This window comes from Equus asinus, chromosome X (assembly GCF_041296235.1).
Source record: "Equus asinus isolate D_3611 breed Donkey chromosome X, EquAss-T2T_v2, whole genome shotgun sequence".
In the NCBI taxonomy this organism is placed as follows: domain Eukaryota; kingdom Metazoa; phylum Chordata; class Mammalia; order Perissodactyla; family Equidae; genus Equus; species Equus asinus.
This window is the reverse complement of record NC_091820.1, coordinates 29750075-29768913: the sequence shown is the minus strand read 5'-3', so window position 1 is coordinate 29768913 and position 18839 is coordinate 29750075. Positions and strand designations below refer to the sequence as shown.

Genomic DNA, 18839 nt, shown 5'->3' with positions numbered 1-18839 from the left:
TATAGACAAGTGGAGTTTCCAAATCTTTCAAGTTTAAAAGGGCTTTTCCTACCCATAGTTGACACTTTCTCATTTCACAGATGAGGAAACTGAGCTTCAGAGATTTTCAGCGCTTGCCTAAAACCACCAGATATTTCAAAGAAATACAGTACATGTATACTAGAGAGTTTATATTTGCATCATTTTGCTTTTCTGAATAACCTCATAATTTACCAGTTTTGAAGAAATTATTTAATATTGTATTTCACTTAAAACAACCCCAATAAATAGACTATATTTTATTATATGATACAAAACAAGGGATTTAGAGAAACATGCAAGCATCACCTTCTTACAGTTTCTGGAATAGAAAGAGAATGGGGTCCTTCAGCCCAGCCGAAGAGACTGAACCAGGTCTGAGCTGCATTTACAACCTTCTGAAAGAAGTGGTAGGCCTGTGTTCCTGCTTCAGGAAAAAAGAAATCCTCATTTTTCTCCTCCTTTTCCATACGTCTATTGCCTTCTTTCTTTGATGTTCCACTTTTGCCCAAGTTCGATCTTTCATGTATTGTTTCCATTCCTAAAATTCACATTTGGTTGTAAAAAAGGGTTACTTGACCATAGAGAAAAACACTCTGTCAGCTCTTGCTCTTTGTATGTATACAAATAGAGCTCATTTATTTGTATACATATCTTCTATATATACAAATCATTCTATGTATATAAATCATAGAAATCACTCTATGCTTTCAAAGAAATTCTATCAATTTACTCTATCTTAAAATAAAGAAAATAGATTTATTTTCAAATACCCAACAGAAATACTTTAAAAATAGAGGAATTTCAATAAAGAAAACTATTACATTTTCTTCCTGCCATGATGGTATGTGAAAACATTCCCCCAAATGGAAATGTGAAATATTTTGACAATTGTTCAGCTTTACTTGTTAGACAGCATTAAACCTTAGCTGAAAAATTTATAGAAACAAAATAGTGGTTTCAGATTCAAAATGACTCTCTATCCAAGTGAAACACTTCAATAAAACAAAACATTTTCAAGTTACAGAAATTTTCAAGAATATAAAATGATTTTATAATGTTTCTTTCAAAAATACCTGCCTATGTAATGGCATAAGTACACACTCATTTAAAAACCTCACAATATTTAATTTGGTTTGCTCTATTAAATAAAAAGGAAAATTTTCAACATTATCCATATCCAGAGAAAGGAATATTTGAATAGTTAGTTGCAAATAATATCAAATTCACATATTTATCTGTGTTCATCTCTTTCTAAGGTAGGTGACATTGGATCCACCTAGCTAACTAGGAGATAAAACCCTAGCTAGGCAGTTCCCAAACTGTGGACAGAGGGTACCTGCAATGTCCCAGAAAATTCACAGAGGCTCTGCCAGATATTCAACATTTTAGTTAAATATCACTTCAACACGTGTTGGATATGACACGAACTACTATCCTTAGGTTTTTGGACCAAACCACTTAATAAATGGAACTGCTTGCTACATCTTTTGGCCCAGGGGAAAAGTACTCACACTAAGAATGCCACGAACCAAAAACATTCAAGAATCGCTGTTCTAGATCACTGGAGAGCACTCCCAAAGCAGAGGAGCCACTTAAAACTAATGGCAAATTCATGGTTTTATTCATGGCTTTCTTATTCCCTGAAAAAGTTGAAGTTTTTAATTAAATAATATTAAACAGATCATGTTATGGACTGAGTTTGAGTGGTCATTATATATTTGCCACATACCAACAAATAATTTTTTCCTTGCAGGCTCAGCACCACCAAATTTAGTACGAATAGGAGAAGGTAATTCAGCTTCTCGACAGGAAAGCACAACAGTGTCTCTAGTTTTCACGGGACTGGCATCTCGATCTACAAAGGACACATCGGGTCACAAAAGGTCAAATAAGCATTTGTGAATTCACTCTCAAATAATTTAACCTAAATTTCATAATTTCATATATATGAATGCACATTATAAGTATGTATATATATACATACAGTACCAAATAAAAGAAAAAAGTCTAAATGTCCATTATACATGAAATAAGATGTCAATTAAGAAAAAAAATAACATGAAGGGTGATATGGTTTTCTGAATTGAATGAACTTTATTTGATAAGGCAATTGTTATGGTATATCAACATTTCAGGAGAATGAACAATGCCCAACTTCAGCATAAATAAGAGACAGAACAAAATTTTGGGAATTATTACATATGGTGCTCAAAATTGAATATAAGAAGAGCATCACTTTAAAAAAGTAGTTTCTTCCTAGTTATTTTTCTGAAATGAAATCCCTGCTTGGTTATGAGCTGAGACCATTTTGCACAGCTTTCAATCTCTATTCCAGTTAGAGTTGCTGTATATATACTAGAGTTTGCCACTGTGGTAATCCAAACCCAACCAAAGGCACTGTTGACCAAGAAAAGGCAGTAGCCCTGACCTAAGGCCAGATTATCTATCTATCTATCTATCTATCTATCTATCTATCTGTCTGTCTGTCTGTTTGTCTGTCTGTCTATCTATCTATCTATGTATCTATCTACCTATCTATCTATCTACCTATCTATCTATCTATCTGTCTATCTATCTATCTATCTGTCTATCTATCTATCTATCTGTCTGTCTATCTATCTATCTGTCTATCTATCTATCTGTCTATCTGTCTATCTATCTATCTATCTATCTATCTGTCTATCTATCTATCTATCTATCTATCTATCTATCTACCTATCTATCTATCTATCTACCTATCTATCCATCTATCTATCTATCTATCTGTCTATCTATCTATCTATCTATCCACTTATGTGTATATACATACACACACTCACACACATATACACATATTCATAATGTAGTTCGATCAGAAAAGCATGGCCTGTGCAATTAGAAAGATCTAATTTGAAAGCTTGGCACCACAACTCCTGAGCTGTTAAACCATGAGTGTTACACAAGACCTCTGAAATATGTATTTTTATCCACAAAATGAAACCAAAGGTTCTAGGCTCATGAGTTTCTTGTGAGGACTACTTTACAGGCAATAACACATATAAATAAGCTGGTATATACTAAGTTTCTTCCACTCTTTCAAAACAAAGCCATTCAGAATTTACCAGAGAACCTTTACCCAGTAGATGTGCACATCTCCAGAATGCTACACCACTACAGACTTCATAGAAGTGGGCGTTAGAGAACTCAATGATGGAATGATTCATTGTGGATGCATTAGGCAGTATCTTTTCAATTCACCATCAAGTGATAAAAAACTCCTAGTGGGGTACAAACTCACATCTGTACCCTTCAACTAAAGCCAGTGATTCATACAATAGTTTGCTATTGAGTATTTTAATTATAACAAGTAAAACATACTGCTTTCCTTTTGGATATACTTAATATATTTTAAGATTTCACCTTTATTGAATATATCATACTCTAGAGCACAGTAGCTAAGTATGTAGGCTCTAAGTCTCACAAATTTGGTTAGAATTCCCTGGAGCAAGCTGCTCCACCTCTCTACGACTCAGTTCCTTAATCTGTAAAGTGAGATGAACAAGAGTTTCAAACGCAAAGTCGTTGAGAGGACTAAATGAAATAACAAATAGAAGGCACTTAGCAGAGCACTGCATCCCTGGGAAGCACCAAATATATAATATAAATTATTATTATACATATTTCTAAAGATATTTTAGAACATTTAAGAATCACGATGTCTTTCTATAGTATTTACCCAAATGCATGCATTATTTTTAACCAGAAAACTTTACACTTAAACAATCGCATGAACATAAAGATTTCATTCTTTTCCTTTTCCTTTAAAGAGATAGCAATATTTTGTATAGTGATTCCTCATCTTCTGGGAGGATATTGTGAAAAATACAAAAGAGTAGTAAAGCAATAATAACAGTTATATATATAAAACTTCATATATATGTGTTATATATATATACATATAATAGCAATAATAATGAAATATAATAATAATACTTCCTAGTTATTTACAGTCTATGAGTCCTCACAAAAGCCTTTTGAAATAGATAAATAGATATTGTTGGTATCCTGCTACTCGCTCGCCATGGACATTTTGTTTAGTAATAGATGTTTGAGGATCTGAGAATTGAAGAGAAAATCATATGGCAAAACGGTGAGGTTAGAACACAAAATAGAATTTCCACCCATGTCCTGTGACTTTTCATCCACTTCCCTTTCTATTATGTTGTGTTATCTGACATCTTCCCCTCCCTAGTATATTAGAAGAATATAAAAATATAACATCAGGATTCATCAGAAAAATCTTTTAAATTTTGAGAATGTCTACAAAATTTGTAATATATATGTGCTCAGAAGGGACAGTTAGAAAGTCGAGAAAAGACTCAGAGAAGGATGGTAAGTGGAAGCCCAGAGAAAGTATGATGAGAAAGAGAGGGGCGGGGGCGGGAGGTGGTTCAACACTGTAAACGGCTGCTCAGTAGTGAAATAACAGCAGCATGATAGACAAACATTTCTTCCTCATCCCTGACCTTTCCTTCCTGTTAAAGGGAGCTAAGGCATTGCAATTGCCTAAATTCACCCTTTTTCCTCTTTTGGAACAAGCCTGTCCACTGAGAGGATATAGTCTCCTCTCCTCCCTGGTGTCATCTGGCACACTCCCCCAAAGCAGCTAAGAGGGAGGCAGGAGTTGAAGGGCAAGAGTAAGCCAGGTTAGTTGATTAAGCAAGGTCCCTGGATAGTGGGATTCAGATAAAGGAGTGGCCTAAGGCAGGAGAGAGTCTTGTCTTCCAGCTTTGTGACAAGAGAGATGATGATTCCAATGCATGCTTTGTATTTGGAAGTTCAGAGTGCTCCTGCCTGATGGTCTCTATTTCTTCTGAAAGTTAAAGAAAAGGTCAATCCCCTGAGACTGAGGCAGAACAGAATTGAATAGGTTTTACAGGAGTGCTAAACATTTGGAGAAGCAGGTGGAGAATATGAGAAAACTGGTTAAAAACACAGAAAAGACCTCCAATTCAACACTGAAACTTCAGGGGTTGACAATCTACACAGATGGAATTTTTTCCCACTCTCCACCCTTCCTCCTCCTCTGAGATCTACACTATCGATTCTCCTCTGTATCTTGCATTTCAAATCTCTCCGTGCTCAGCAGCTTCTCTTCTATTTTTCTTAGCTTCTCTCACCATTTTCCCTGCAGCAACTCCCAATGGGTCTACTGACCACTCTCTTCCCCGCTTTAATTCATCTCACATCCCAACAATTGCTCCTTTTCTAAATCACTGATACTCAAAAACCACAGAAAGTTCCAACCATAACAGAATAAACGATGCAGTGGTGCGGCCCTGTACCTACACTGCCTGCCTTATGTCTCCCATCACACCCCCATGCTTGCTATATTGCCCTTTGCCCACATCATCTTGTTCAAGATCATCATTTGTCAAGCTCTACACAAAGGTCATCTCTTTTATAGTGTCATCCCAGACCCCCAACATCAATCTGCATTAGCCTCTGCACCACCTCCACATTCCCAACACTTCAATCGACTCATAGACAGAGCTTGCATTCAATCTTTTGTATTAATTTATTCATGTACCTTTCACTAGATAGTGACTTCCGGAATTAAGAGACACTGCCATATTCTACTCTCAATGCTAAAGACAGCTGCTGGCAAGGGTAGGAGTTTAATAGACACCTGTTAATTTTCTTTCTTTCTTTATTAGAAAGACACTTTATTTCTAGATGTTGGCTTCAGATAACAAGAACATATACAGGAAGAGTTAAAGAGACCATAGTCATATGTAACTTACCAGCCTTTAAAATAATTTTTTGCTTATCAAGATGAGTCGCCATATATGGGTAAATAGTAAGAATGCAGTTTTCTGCTGTTGCAGTAACTGGAAGTGAAAACCTAAAAGTAAAAACATTGCATTTCAATGAAATAACATTTTCTGATGCAATAAATACAATGAAATATTTTTTAAGTATCCTGGATGCCTTTAATAATTAAGACATGAATTATTCATCATTTTTGTTTCCACCTACTTTGTTTTTCTTAACCACCTACTGTATCTATTTTAATGGTTTAAGAATGTTTACTTTTAAAGTTTTTAACAGAGATTGCAAATTTCACTGTCAAGTGTGCTCTAGAACACAGCTTGTAATTACGCAGGTTCACAAACAGATTCAGGAAATTTTAGAGTTGAGGGAGACTCAGAGTTAACTTACTCATATTCTTCTTCTATAGAATCCCTGACAAATGGTATCTAGCCTAAGATGACACTACCAGGGAAACACTATCAGGGTGTCACTCATGACTCAGAAACAACCCATTTCATATCTGGAGAGCTGTAACTTCAGACATTCTGTTTCAGAGCACAGAGAACAAAACCTACAATCTGATCCCCATTACATTTCTTCAAATATTTAAATACAGTCATTCTATCTTCTCTAAGGTTTCCCTTCTTCAGATTGCAAACATTTAAAATGTTCAGGGTGAAGAGGAACAAAATTTTCCACCCCAAAATGTGTCTCTTTGTCTTCAGGATTATTTTGGGCTGATTATTTTTAAGAACAAAAGACTCAGGAAGAAACTTTGACCTTCCCCCTAACTAACTAACTGCCTAAAAGAATTGAAGACAGAAAGCCTTTTTCAGGAAGGAGTTATCGCCACAGAGAATTATAGTATAATATGAACTAGGTGTGGTAGACAGGAAGGAACCTAGCAAGGCCCATTTGATCAAAGTCCTCTCCATCGCTCATTGTCTTTGCAAGGCATGGCAAACATTTGTTTACCAAACATTTGCTTTTCCATCTCCATGTGAATTGCCTTCCTCCCCTTTGAAGTCTCAAACCACTACCCCCAACCGTCCTCTTTTGTCTTTAACTGAAGATGGTATTTAAGGTGGTAGCTTTGGCCATTTTGGCAAGTTACTCAGTTTTCCCGGGTTTCTCCCATGTATATGTGTTATTAACTTTAACTTTTTTCTGTTGATCTGTCTCCTGTCAATTTAATTTTTAGACCAGCTGAAAGGACCTAGAAGGGTCCAGGAAAATTTCTTACTCCCCTACGAAGTGTTCTTTCAACTGCAAGGTCTCCCAATATTTCACATACCCTCTAACTTCTTTAGATGATCCTTTGTTTTCTGTTTGTCCTTTTTTAAATGTGTCTGAGAACTGAAAGCAATACTGCAAAAGTTATTCAACCAACTAATAGTACTATTACCTTCCACAACCTGCATACTCTATTTTATGAAAGCATTATGAAACTGTCTTATTTTTACCAGCCACAAAACACTCAGATTATATTGAGCCTGTCTAACTTATGTGACAACTCTGTCCTTGTAAAACCGATTTTTTAATAGAAGTACTATATTTAATATCTATATCACTATAATATTGCCTTATTGGTTTCAGTTCTACATTATAGTACACCAAGATAATTTTAGTCTTGAATCAGCCATCTATCATATTTAGCCCTTCTATCTAGCCTACGGTCACTGGCCAAGGTGAAATGACAAAATCCCATGTTATAATCTAAGTTGATGCAAGTGAAATATAGAATAGGATGAGACTAAGAAAAATTTTGTAGCTGAAATATAATGAGTTGTCAGGGACATTAAAACAAACATATGTTATATATTAATTGATTTTCACTTCAATTCTGCAAATGGTATTTTCCCATAAGGAACAGATTGTGTTTCTCTTTATCAACTGATGTTATTGAAATATTATGCAAAATATACATATTCAACATTGTCTGGTTTAACCAACCTTAATGATTCCATTATATCATCCTAAGCATATGTATCACATTGCCCTGTCCCGGATTAAATTGTATTTCTATATGCAACTGTTTTGTCTATATGATGTCTTTTTTTTTTTTTTTTTTTTTTTTTTTTTAAAGATTTTATTTTTTCCTTTTTCTCCCCAAAGCCCCCCGGTACATAGTTGTGTATTCTTCGTTGTGGGTTCCTCTAGTTGTGGCATGTGGGACGCTGCCTCAGCGTGGTCTGACGAGCAGTGCCATGTCCACGCCCAGGATTCGAACCGACGAAACACTGGGCCGCCTGCAGCGGAGCGCGCGAACTTAACCACTCGGCCACGGGGCCAGCCCCTATATGATGTCTTTTTTAAAATGAAATTTAAAATTCCTTGATAACATGAATCAATGTCTACATATTGCATATTTATTATAACATAGTGATCAGTCAAAATAGCATTAACTGATCAATTCTGTTTAATATTTTTTCAGATTAAATAAAATAGTTTAACCACAGACACCATCATCATTGCTACCTTAGAATCAAAAATGCTATGTTTGTCTTAATGGTGATTACAGAAGGAGAACAAAAAAGGAAAGGAAAAAAGACTGCTCTGGCAAATGCTGTGGATGCTATGCCCTTATGTCCTTATCCCAGACGACGCAAATTCTTGGGCTCCCATCTTCTGGGTGGGCATGGTGGGCTAACTGTAACCTTCTTCGGAGAACCACTGTTGGGCTACTGGAGCTGCCGAAAGCCACAATTGCCTCGGGAATTTATAATCCCCAGGACAGTCCTGTAGCCAATGCCTGCGTGATGTGGAAGCTCGGTAGCCCAGCTCCTTTGCTTCGAATAGGACAAAAACTCTGGGATGTAACTTCATCTGTGGAGAACCCTATGGGATCACGCTGAGTTTGGGACTTGGACCTAAATTTCACATTTATTTGGAATGACTGATTCCCTGTTCTGCGTCTCCTGCCCTCTTACTTGTGTTTTTCCTGGGATCACTTCCTTAATAAATCACATATTCATGAATCCTCATCTAAAAGTCAGCCTGTGCACAGCTCTACCCAAGACAACTACCAAATGATCAAACGAAAGAAGCACTATGACTTGAAACATTTCAAAATGATAAGGAACTAAGGAAAATAAAGTTGAAATAAAATTTCATCCTCAGAATGAAATGAGAATATACTAATTTTTTTCTCTTATAAAACTAGTTTGTTGAAAATGATAATATTTGATTTCAGATGCTCCTCAGAGTAAAGAATAACCAACATATACAAAATTCACTTAACCAAATCCTTCTGCGGAGCACAGGACACAGAAATTGTATAAGTTATATAGCATAGTAATATGGACACTTTATATATTGATATCATTATTATTAAAATACTTTAAAACAGAAAATTTGTAGTTGGTAATACTAATACTCTACATTTTAACAAAAATATTTCTGGGAAACTAGGGCACTTTATGGTACCTTATCAGAGAATAACGGTATTATTTATGGATTCCCTATACCAATCCATATAAGCAGGAACCATTAGTGGTAGAGGAATCACTCTAAAAATACTCAATATTACAGTAACAGTGAAATGAAAAGGCACTCTGACATTATGGCTTTCAATCCCATTTTGGGATTTAAATAGCAATCTTCCGGCATGAGTGATTCAGAATAGTTCCACTGGGCAAAAATCAGGATGGACATTCCTGGTAACAACAGATTGATATGATAAAGATGTTGATGAAAGTAATGGAAACGGGCTTAGACTATGTGGATGCTACCATGCTGAGCATCTAACATGCATTATTTCATTTACATTTGAGGATACATATTATTAACTTTCTCAGCCTTTGGTTACAATAGCAAGGTCCGGAAAAAGTCAGTAATTAGTTAAAGTCATACAATTAGAAAATAGAGGGCCCAAGTTCAAGTTCAACCTGCCTGAAATAAAGCTATGTTCTTAGCCACTGCATGGAAATAGTTAGTTTCCAGATCTGTCTTTCTGGATATATGCTCACAGTTAGGAAGTGTGGATCAAACCACCAACATGATGATGAATCTAAGCACTTACAAGTTTTTTCACTAGCTTATTTTATCAATTATTAAACAGTACGCATTTTAATACTTCTGGCTGTTCTAATAACGTTAAATTATATAAGTTACTATTAGAAACTGGTTTAAATAAAAGCCTTTTTTGGAAGCTATAAATATTCTTCTAGGTTCTCAGGAAGAAATATTTCAGTAAGCAACATTTACAAAGTCAACATAAACAAATTCTCCTGTTGGACACATGAAAATTCTTAGAGAGGCGGAAAGTTTGCAGTTGCCTACAGAAACAAAAGGTACTGCTGTACCCCAAGGGACAATGCAAAGTGTGAGAAGGAAAAGTCTGGCTACTCCCTACCCCCCAGTGTTTCAGATACAAGTGTCATGCACAAACTACTAATACTTTAGTATGATAAATCAAACAGTAAATACCATAATGCATAGAAAGTCTTATATGGAATGCAAAATCTACTTTTATCCTTTGCCATTTCAGGCTCCCCAATATTCCTGATCAATGATTTCTTCCCTTTCTGTACTTTAAATTTTTCCAAACTCACAGGAGACTTGAAAGACTAGTAACATAAACACATATGTACCCTTCCCCCAGTTCATCAATTACCATTTTGCCACGTTCATTCTCTCTCTTTCTCTTTCTCTTCCTCTCTCTCTTCTTCGATTTGCAATTTATTTTCTTAAAATGTGCATACAAAAATTTATCCCTAAATATTCAACATGTATCCCATAAGAAGAGGAACATTCTTCTATATAGTCACAATTCTATGATCACTACTATCAAATTTAACATTAGTACAAGAGTATTATCTAATTTATAGTTTATATTCAAGAGCTCCAATAATGTCAGTGTCTAAATTGGGATCACCCATTGAATTTACTCTCCTTCAATCCAGGACCGTTCCCTAGCCTCCTTTGGTCCTTTACGGCATTGACATTTTTTGAGTCAAGGCTAGTTGTCTGCTTGTCCTCTCATGACTGGATAAGGTTTAAATATTTCTGGCAAGAAAGCTTCATACTTGCTGTGGTGTAGTTCCCATTTAATCCCATCAGAAAGCACAGCAGGTCAGTGTGCTTCATTATTAGTGATACTTTGGTTATTTGCTTATGGTAGTGTCCATCAGATGTCTTCTGGCAGCATTTAAAAGATATAATTTACATATAAAATACATCCTTTTAAGACGCATAATTTAGGAGTTTTTAATATATTTACAGAGTTGTGTAACCGTCACAACTATCTGATGTTAGAACATTTTTGTCGTCTGTAAATGAAACCCCACATACATTAGTGGGCACTCCCTATTTGCCTCTGTGTTCACAAACCACAATTTTGATATTGAATGGCATGATGGCCACATATAATTCATTAAATAAGATGTAGAAAACCTCATCGTTCATCTCTCTGGTCCTTAGCTAGTAAATAATTCATACTCTAATTACACATCTCTAATTCTTTCCCCATCAATAGTGAAGATAAGAGACTCTTAGGCTTGTCATCTCATACAATTTTACAGTTGAAACTTTGAAGCTTCATGTTAAACCCTTGTGATACATGGCCTGGTAATTAAGTATTTTATCGCCTTCCAATGGCATATGAAGTGCTGTGATGGCCTGCCAACAATATGTCAAACACCATGAGTAATATTATGATATTATTTATATCTTTCTCATCTTAACTAAGGTTCTGCTCCTATCTGTACTATTTAAAGGCAGATCTTACATTCTAAAAGGAGCCCTATTGAACACAGTTTTAGTTCATAGACAGATGAGCAGAGAAAGAAGGAGGAGTGGGGCTGTAAGGTGTGATTTTTGGAAGCAAGTCTCTTTAGTCTTAATATGGTTGTCTGTCCAAACCTTTTCCGACAAGGCAGCTAGAAAATTACAAAACTGCATGTTGGAAAAACTGGCAGTGGCTATGAAGGGTTAAAAGACGAGTTTACTGCTAACACTGTTTTGTATTAATGATCTTGATTTCTATTTATAGGGCTGAATAAAGTGAGAAATAGGAGAAGGAGAAGAAAATTTCTGGGTCAACCTGTGAAAATGCTTTTCATCGTAAAACCCACTACCACCAACATCACCAAGAAAAACAAGTGCTTATTGCTATCCATCCAGTATGTAAGTAAAGACTTACAAATAATGGAATGACTTTGGATGACAGTATTTGCTTCAGGAGAATTTACTACACAAAACAAACATCCTTGTGCAACCCTTCCAAAGCAGCTTATCTACACCTATTCACAATGTTTCTCAATTCAATAATTGCTGGCAAAATAATTCACATGTAACTTTACTGACACACCAAAAGGGTTAATTGATATTTTTATTTAAATGTTTAATGCTTACTATAGCTAGTACTTTTATGTTAGTTAGGTCAATCGATGCTAGTTTTATGTTAATTAGGTTAATCTGGTGCTGTAGTGTATATTTATAACAGTCAAGGTCATCCATGATGTTGCCAGGCAGAAAAATCCATCACAAGTGAGGACATCGTATGTCATGTGGTTAATCAGTAATAAAGTTACAGAGTTTTGACTTATTTATTTTTAATAGATCAAGATAGACTGAAAAGCGTCCTGATGATAACGTGATTCTCACTTATTTGTTTTTCAACAGCCATTCTTCAGTGGAGAGAAAAGGAGTAAAGTTATAGCTGTTCTTCCGGGCATTGCAATGACCCACAATACATGTTATCTGCAGTCCATCAGGAAACTGTTATTGATGAACATTAATAATTCTAGCAAATATGTGCTATTCACCAAGTTAGTGACTTAAAAGAGATTTTAGGTTTGGTTTAAATGTGCATAAATCCATCGAAGTATGTTTCATATGTGCCTGTATTCCACTGATTTGTATCACAGCAAAGTAAGGTAGAGAAATCTTTAGATCACATGAGAGATCCATAGATAGCCATCAAGTATAGAAATATATGTTCATGCAGCAATATTTTAAATCTATATCACTTCTTTTTACACGAATCATCTCATTTTCAGTCTGCTCAACAATCTGGAAATAATCCTGCAATTTATGCAAACCATTTTGAAATCGCAAAATCTCTCTTTAGGGCCTATTTTCATAATTTTAAATCATTACCTTTGATTAATATATATCAATATATTTGATTTTTAATTCAGTGTTCTTATGGGAAAATAATATAGCTTTCAAACACAGCTTAAAATGGGGTTTCCAGGAAGGAATTGTGGCAAAAAGCAAAATTTACCACCATTGAAATATGTTTATATTTGGAAAAATTAAATATATATTCACATATGGACATATTTGTGCATATAATAGATATGTATTCTATTAATGTATAAACTATGTATCTATTTATGTTTTCACAAAGGTATATAAATTTGTTATATCTCAAAAATACACAGAAAATTTTAAAATTTAATCAGAAAAAAATAGAGTACTTTAACACAGTAAACGGCACTACCTTCACTCCCAAAAAGCAGAACTGCTAAATATGGTGGCTTACTCTATAATGAAATCAATGTAATGATGTCTTAACAAAGTTGAGATAAAAAATTATTTCTAAGTTGGGTCAATCATTAGCTGTTCTGCTGCTCGCATCTTTATATATTTAATGGCTAATTCCAAAATTCAACTCTCTTCATGATGACATGAACTTATATAAAACAATAACCTCATTTTCATTAAATCATTCTTAGACTGCTGTAGTGCACTTTCCTTTAGAAGACAACCATGATCTAGCAAAAACACAGGCTGGGTAATTTTTACAGGTTATTTTCATTGTACGTCTTAGAAGATTTCAGGATACATATATTTTTAATGAACATAAAAAAGAAGGGACCTGTATGATTGGAAACATCTGGAATCAATCTATTCCAGGGGTTTTTATAAACAGATAATAACACAGACTAAGATCAGAGTTGGTCAGGTTGAAGGCATCGATTCTGTGCCATGATGGAACTTCCTCTAATAGAATTCCTTGTGAAAAATCATTTCCCCAACCATCTGGCCAAAGGCCTGAAATCCCACTGAAAAATGTATTCTCATTGGTTAGAGCAACGCAATCCAGAAGAATATTTGTTGATTATAAGTTATTAGCTTGAAGGTTAAATATTAACACCTAAGCAAGGGGACACTTATTACAGATTAATTAGGATACAATGAAATGATCACAGGGGCATGGGAAACCAGGAGATGGTCTGGCACCGCTTTCACAGGGAATATGGTTGCAGGGGGTGGGTTAGCTGGGGACTCCGGCAATAGAGAAGTGGTTCAGAAGGAGAGGGAGAAGTAAATTAACTAGGAACTACAATGTACTAAGTACAGCATAAAACACTCTTACCTCATTCATATTCCAAAGTTAGACTCTCTCTTTCAGAATACTCCCATTGGATGTAAATCCAGTGATAGGAAAACAGAAAAGGTTTCTTTGAGTTGCATTGTTTTCTTCCTTTCCAAAAAGAGGTAAATGAAACTCATGCAAAGGTATCTCCACAATCCCAACAACAGACTTGGAGCGGTAAAACTACCGACAGGTTTCGATAATCTATGAAAATGCTTCCTAATTTGTAGGCTGCAGATGCTTACAAAGCAGCACAGGGTATGCAGGCACTAAAGAATAATTTGCCTAACACATGTTTGAGAAAATAAACTTACAGATTACAGTATGTGCTCCAATAATAATTAAACAAATACTTTAAAGTGTTACTGAATTTAGGGTAACTTTTGGTAATGTTTCCTCAAAAACAGAGAGTAAAATATAAGTCCTCTCATGTAGAGGGTCTAGTAAATGGTTGGACTTAAAAAGTATGAAACCATTGCTCTTCAGCTTGAATATACTCTAAATCAGAGCACACTAGTCTCCCATTAGTTTACAAGTCTGAGACAAAGATCATTTAGAGTGCAAGAAAGATAAATGTCACATTACACCCTAAAGTAGAATCCTGAACTACTATTTTCATGTCAGCATGGAAGAAAGGAATTCAACTTGCGGCCATTGATGCTTCTTTATGAAGGCGTATCTAGTACTAACGGGAAACACTACGTCCAGCAAGATCCGGGAAAAGATCAGATTCCAAGACCTACAAACACCCATATGCTGGCTACAAAATGTACTTGGAGACGGATTCTCACAGTTACAGGGCATATGTTATTAAGATCATAGGGTGAACATTTGCTGCTGGATTTGGAAATTAGAAAATAAAACCCTTAAAATATAATAACCCTGAGGTAAGCAGTTGTCAAGAGAACAACAGTGTGAGAGTGGGAGGAAAGAAAGGCATTAAAGAGAGTATAAAGCATAACAAATTTGCACGGTCATTTCAGTAAGTTGACTGATAAGGTTGGGAGCTTTACTAATGACTACAAGGGCTATATTCGAGAGATTAGTAGGGTATAGGATACTTCATTAACAAATAAAAGTAAAGAAATATTCAATTACACAAAACCAACTAGAGCAAGCTACAAAGATTGTGACAATGTAGTACCCAATTTACATTTATATATGCTGCTTTTCAACTCTCTTTCATTTTAAAGGTTTGTTGATATCCTACATTGCCACCAGTCACCACGTCTTTATATTTATTCAATCAAAATCACTCTTTCTTTCCCATTCATCACTTTTTTTCATTCTAACTACCACCACTGTGGTTCTGCACCTCTTCACAGCATCAGTTTGGGATAACTTGTTTATTGGTCTCTCTACTTCTGGCCTTTGTGTATTCAGTCACCTAACATAAATATCTTCTCTCTTTCATCTAGCTAAAGCTTCTTAAAGGAAAAGACCAGCGCACAGCACATAAAAGATACTTGGAAGTTTTGACTGCATACATGAGTGGGTAGGTGGATGGATGGATGGATGGATGGATGGATGGAGCGATTGACATCCTCAGTCAAGATCCATTTGAGCTAACGGAAAAGACTACTTCATAGCCGTGATCAGGGACTCCACAAGTATAATATTCAATCCCTAACTGTCATAGGTTCGGTTCGTTGAAAAAAGACAGTCTGGGGTTTAAGAGGTTCATTAGGATTAACACCTGTGTGAGGAAGGGGGAAGAAGCAGATTGGAGAAGAAGAGCAAGAAGAAGGGGCAGGGCTGCAGGGTGTGGAGAACAGCATGATGGGAACATCTATGTAGGCTCAATAAGGCCTTGGCCAACTGGGCAAGGAGACCTGGATTGCCCTTCAGTTTCTGACACTGGGCTGAAATGCCCGGCCCTCTAAACCTGCCTCAGTCAGTCAGGAAATGTAGGGTTGCCAGGTCGGGTGTAACCTTAGGCCAAGTGGTACTCTGCAGCTAAGACAGATCCTGCAGCAGCCGACAAATGGAGGCAGTCAGTTGAGCTCACTCCACATGGTTGGGCAGCAAATCCTACCTTGAAGGGGCACTATGAGGTGCAGTTCCATGTACTTCACGCTAATCAACCCACTTTGATCCCGATGTCTAATTCAGAAAAGCCTAACAGGTAAGATCACGTAGTCTAGCAAGCTGTAAAACTGCTAACCCAAAACTCTTGGTGTGTTTGACAAGAGAGAAGATGCACATTGGTCAATACACCATTTAAGCAGCCCTGCTTAAGTAAGGAGAGACTGAATGGCAGCCAAGGACTTCATATTCCCCCCAAAGCTGTGAAGCCCTTTGGAGAGCACAGAATCTTGTGGCACTTGCTGGAATTCTACTGACTATAAATGTGAAATTCCCTTCTTAGTCAATTTTCCTCATGCCCAGCTCTTATTCATTAGTATGAATTCAATGTATATGTCACACATCACTCATCTTTTGCAATCAGTATTATTTGAGTACCTAACCACCAAGGCGATGCAGTCTGATATTTAAAGTTATGGTTTTAACAAGTGGGAACCACCTGAATGCAAGTAGACAATACTTTTATTTTGAAAGTAAGGGCATGACTTCATCCTCCAAGATTCATTACAATGACATTCATCTTTAAATAAAATCCAAGCATTTAAATGATGAATTTTAAGCAGTCTGTTGAAATTCTGAAACACCACTACTAAAGCATTTTTTATTTCAGTTTCTATTTGATTGGAATACTGAAAATGTTCAGGCTATAGGTAAAAGTCAAAGAAATTTAAATAGTGAAGTTATATAAAATTAAGGATATTAAAATAAGATAAATACATTTAATAGAAGTAATTAAATGAGAAATGGATGCAATACTGTTACTTATAAGTTGAATATAAATTTGTAGACAAAAAGATATTCCAATTAGTTGTACCATATTCTGCCTTTCTTTATAATTTGAGGGAAGTAAGTAAATTTTGCTTTCTAATAACACCTTCTGTAAGCATAAAGCATAAGTTTGAATATCACCTATCTACTGTGAAATGCCCAAAATTACAGAGAGCAATAGTCATAGAGAACTAATGGCTGTAGAAATTAAACCAGGTTGTGACTGGAAAGAAATATACATGAGATCTCCAGGGCATCAGTGATGTTCTATTCCTGACCAGAGCGGTAGAAACAAGAGTTTTTACTTTACAATGATTTGTTAAGACACGCAAATTAGTTTCACATAGTTTTATCTATATTGTTTCAAGAAGGAAAAAAAACTTTCAGAACAAGCCAAACAATTAATCAAAAAAGCAATTTGTAAACTAAATGCCCTCATATTGAGACTGCTATAGTAGCTGAAAATTATCACTGTGAAAGTATCATTTCCACTGAGTACAAATTTAGAAGTGATTGGCAATCTCTTTGCAAATGTGGAATCAATGCTGGCAGTTAGAAATTGGGAATGCTAGCACAAATATCTCCCCACATTATCTCCAAACCAAGATTATAATCAGCAAAGACAGCAGGAGGCAACCTTTAGTGGTCAAGAGAAAAAAACCCAATATGCCATCCTATGAAGTATCTGAACAAACTTCTTTTCATTAATAATAGATCAATAATACCAATATACCTGTTTGGAGGAAGTTGAAATGCAGAATGAACAAACCTAGAAGTCAGAGTATATTTAAAAACAAATCCAAGGGTTCAATACAAACACAAAAGGATGAACATATCTGAGCAGGAAAAGGATAATTCAGGGAAGTTGGGGCCAGCATGCAGCCATGCCACCCTCTTGCACGTGGATCCTACTGAAACAACTCCAAAGCCTGCTTGCGGAAAGTGGCCATCAGCGTCAGGGCCTTCTGGGCCTTGCAGACCTTCTGGCAAAGAAGGCCAAATCTGCAGTTGCCTGAAGGGCCTGACTTTATGAAATGCAATTGGAACACCAAGAACGGTTTATAGAACATAAAAAGACTTAAAATTTAATAAAATATTGAAAGTACTACTTGGGTCAGAGTCTGCTGTTGCCCAGAACCATCTTCTTTATAGAAGCAGAATCCCCTCCCCAAGTGTTGGCAGGACACACAGCCATGCAGGTACACACTCTTGCACCTAGGCACACACATGGGACTAAGCTAGGGTCAGTGACACATTAGCAAAGGGGATGAGTGTGTTTTCCCGTTCATCTCCTTAAAAATTTTTGTCCTTCACCCCCTGTATTATATTCCATTAGCCTGAAAACGACAATAGCAGGAAGCCACCTCAGAAGTTGCATGTTAAAAATGATAGAGCTGGGGGGGTCAGCCCCGTGGCCCAGTGGTTAAGTTCGCGTGCTCCGCTGCAGCCACCCAGGGTTTCGCTGGTTCGGATCCTGGGCACGGACATGGCACCGCTCATCAAGCCATGCTGAGGTGGCGTCCCACATGCCACAACTAGAAGGACCCACAATTAAAAATACACAACTATGTAGTGGGGGGATTTGGGGAGAAAAAGGAAAAATAAAATCTTTAAAAGAAAAAAATTTTAAAAAGTTAAAAAAATGATAGAGCTGCCCCACAAGCCCCAGACTGCTATCCTACTCAATTCTGTTGTGTGACATATGTGCAAAAAGTACCCCCCACAGATTAATAGTCATAATGTTACATTACCTTAAAAACAATCCATATCTATACACCACACATACTTCTCTATACACATATACATACATAGAGTTGCACGAATTTGTGTAATCAAAGGTACTATA

At 36.1% G+C, this 18839-nt stretch overlaps 1 protein-coding gene across 2 annotated transcripts in view; it reads right to left on the bottom strand.

Annotated features, from left to right (window-relative positions):
- The window catches only part of CFAP47 (cilia and flagella associated protein 47), a 423199-nt gene that overhangs the window by 272972 nt on the left and 131388 nt on the right, over window positions 1-18839 (bottom strand). The window contains exons 27-30 of one of the 2 annotated variants that reach the window (XM_070502679.1): window positions 5805-5905; window positions 1751-1876; window positions 1533-1661; window positions 432-559 (exon numbers count right to left, since the gene is read on the bottom strand). In XM_070502679.1, the coding sequence (XP_070358780.1) occupies window positions 1534-1661; window positions 1751-1876; window positions 5805-5905 (355 nt within the window). In that variant the 3' untranslated portion in view covers window positions 432-559; window position 1533. Of the gene's footprint in view, window positions 1-327; window positions 560-1532; window positions 1662-1750; window positions 1877-5804; window positions 5906-18839 lie in introns of those variants that run through there. The other variant, XM_070502678.1, reaches the window with a different exon arrangement.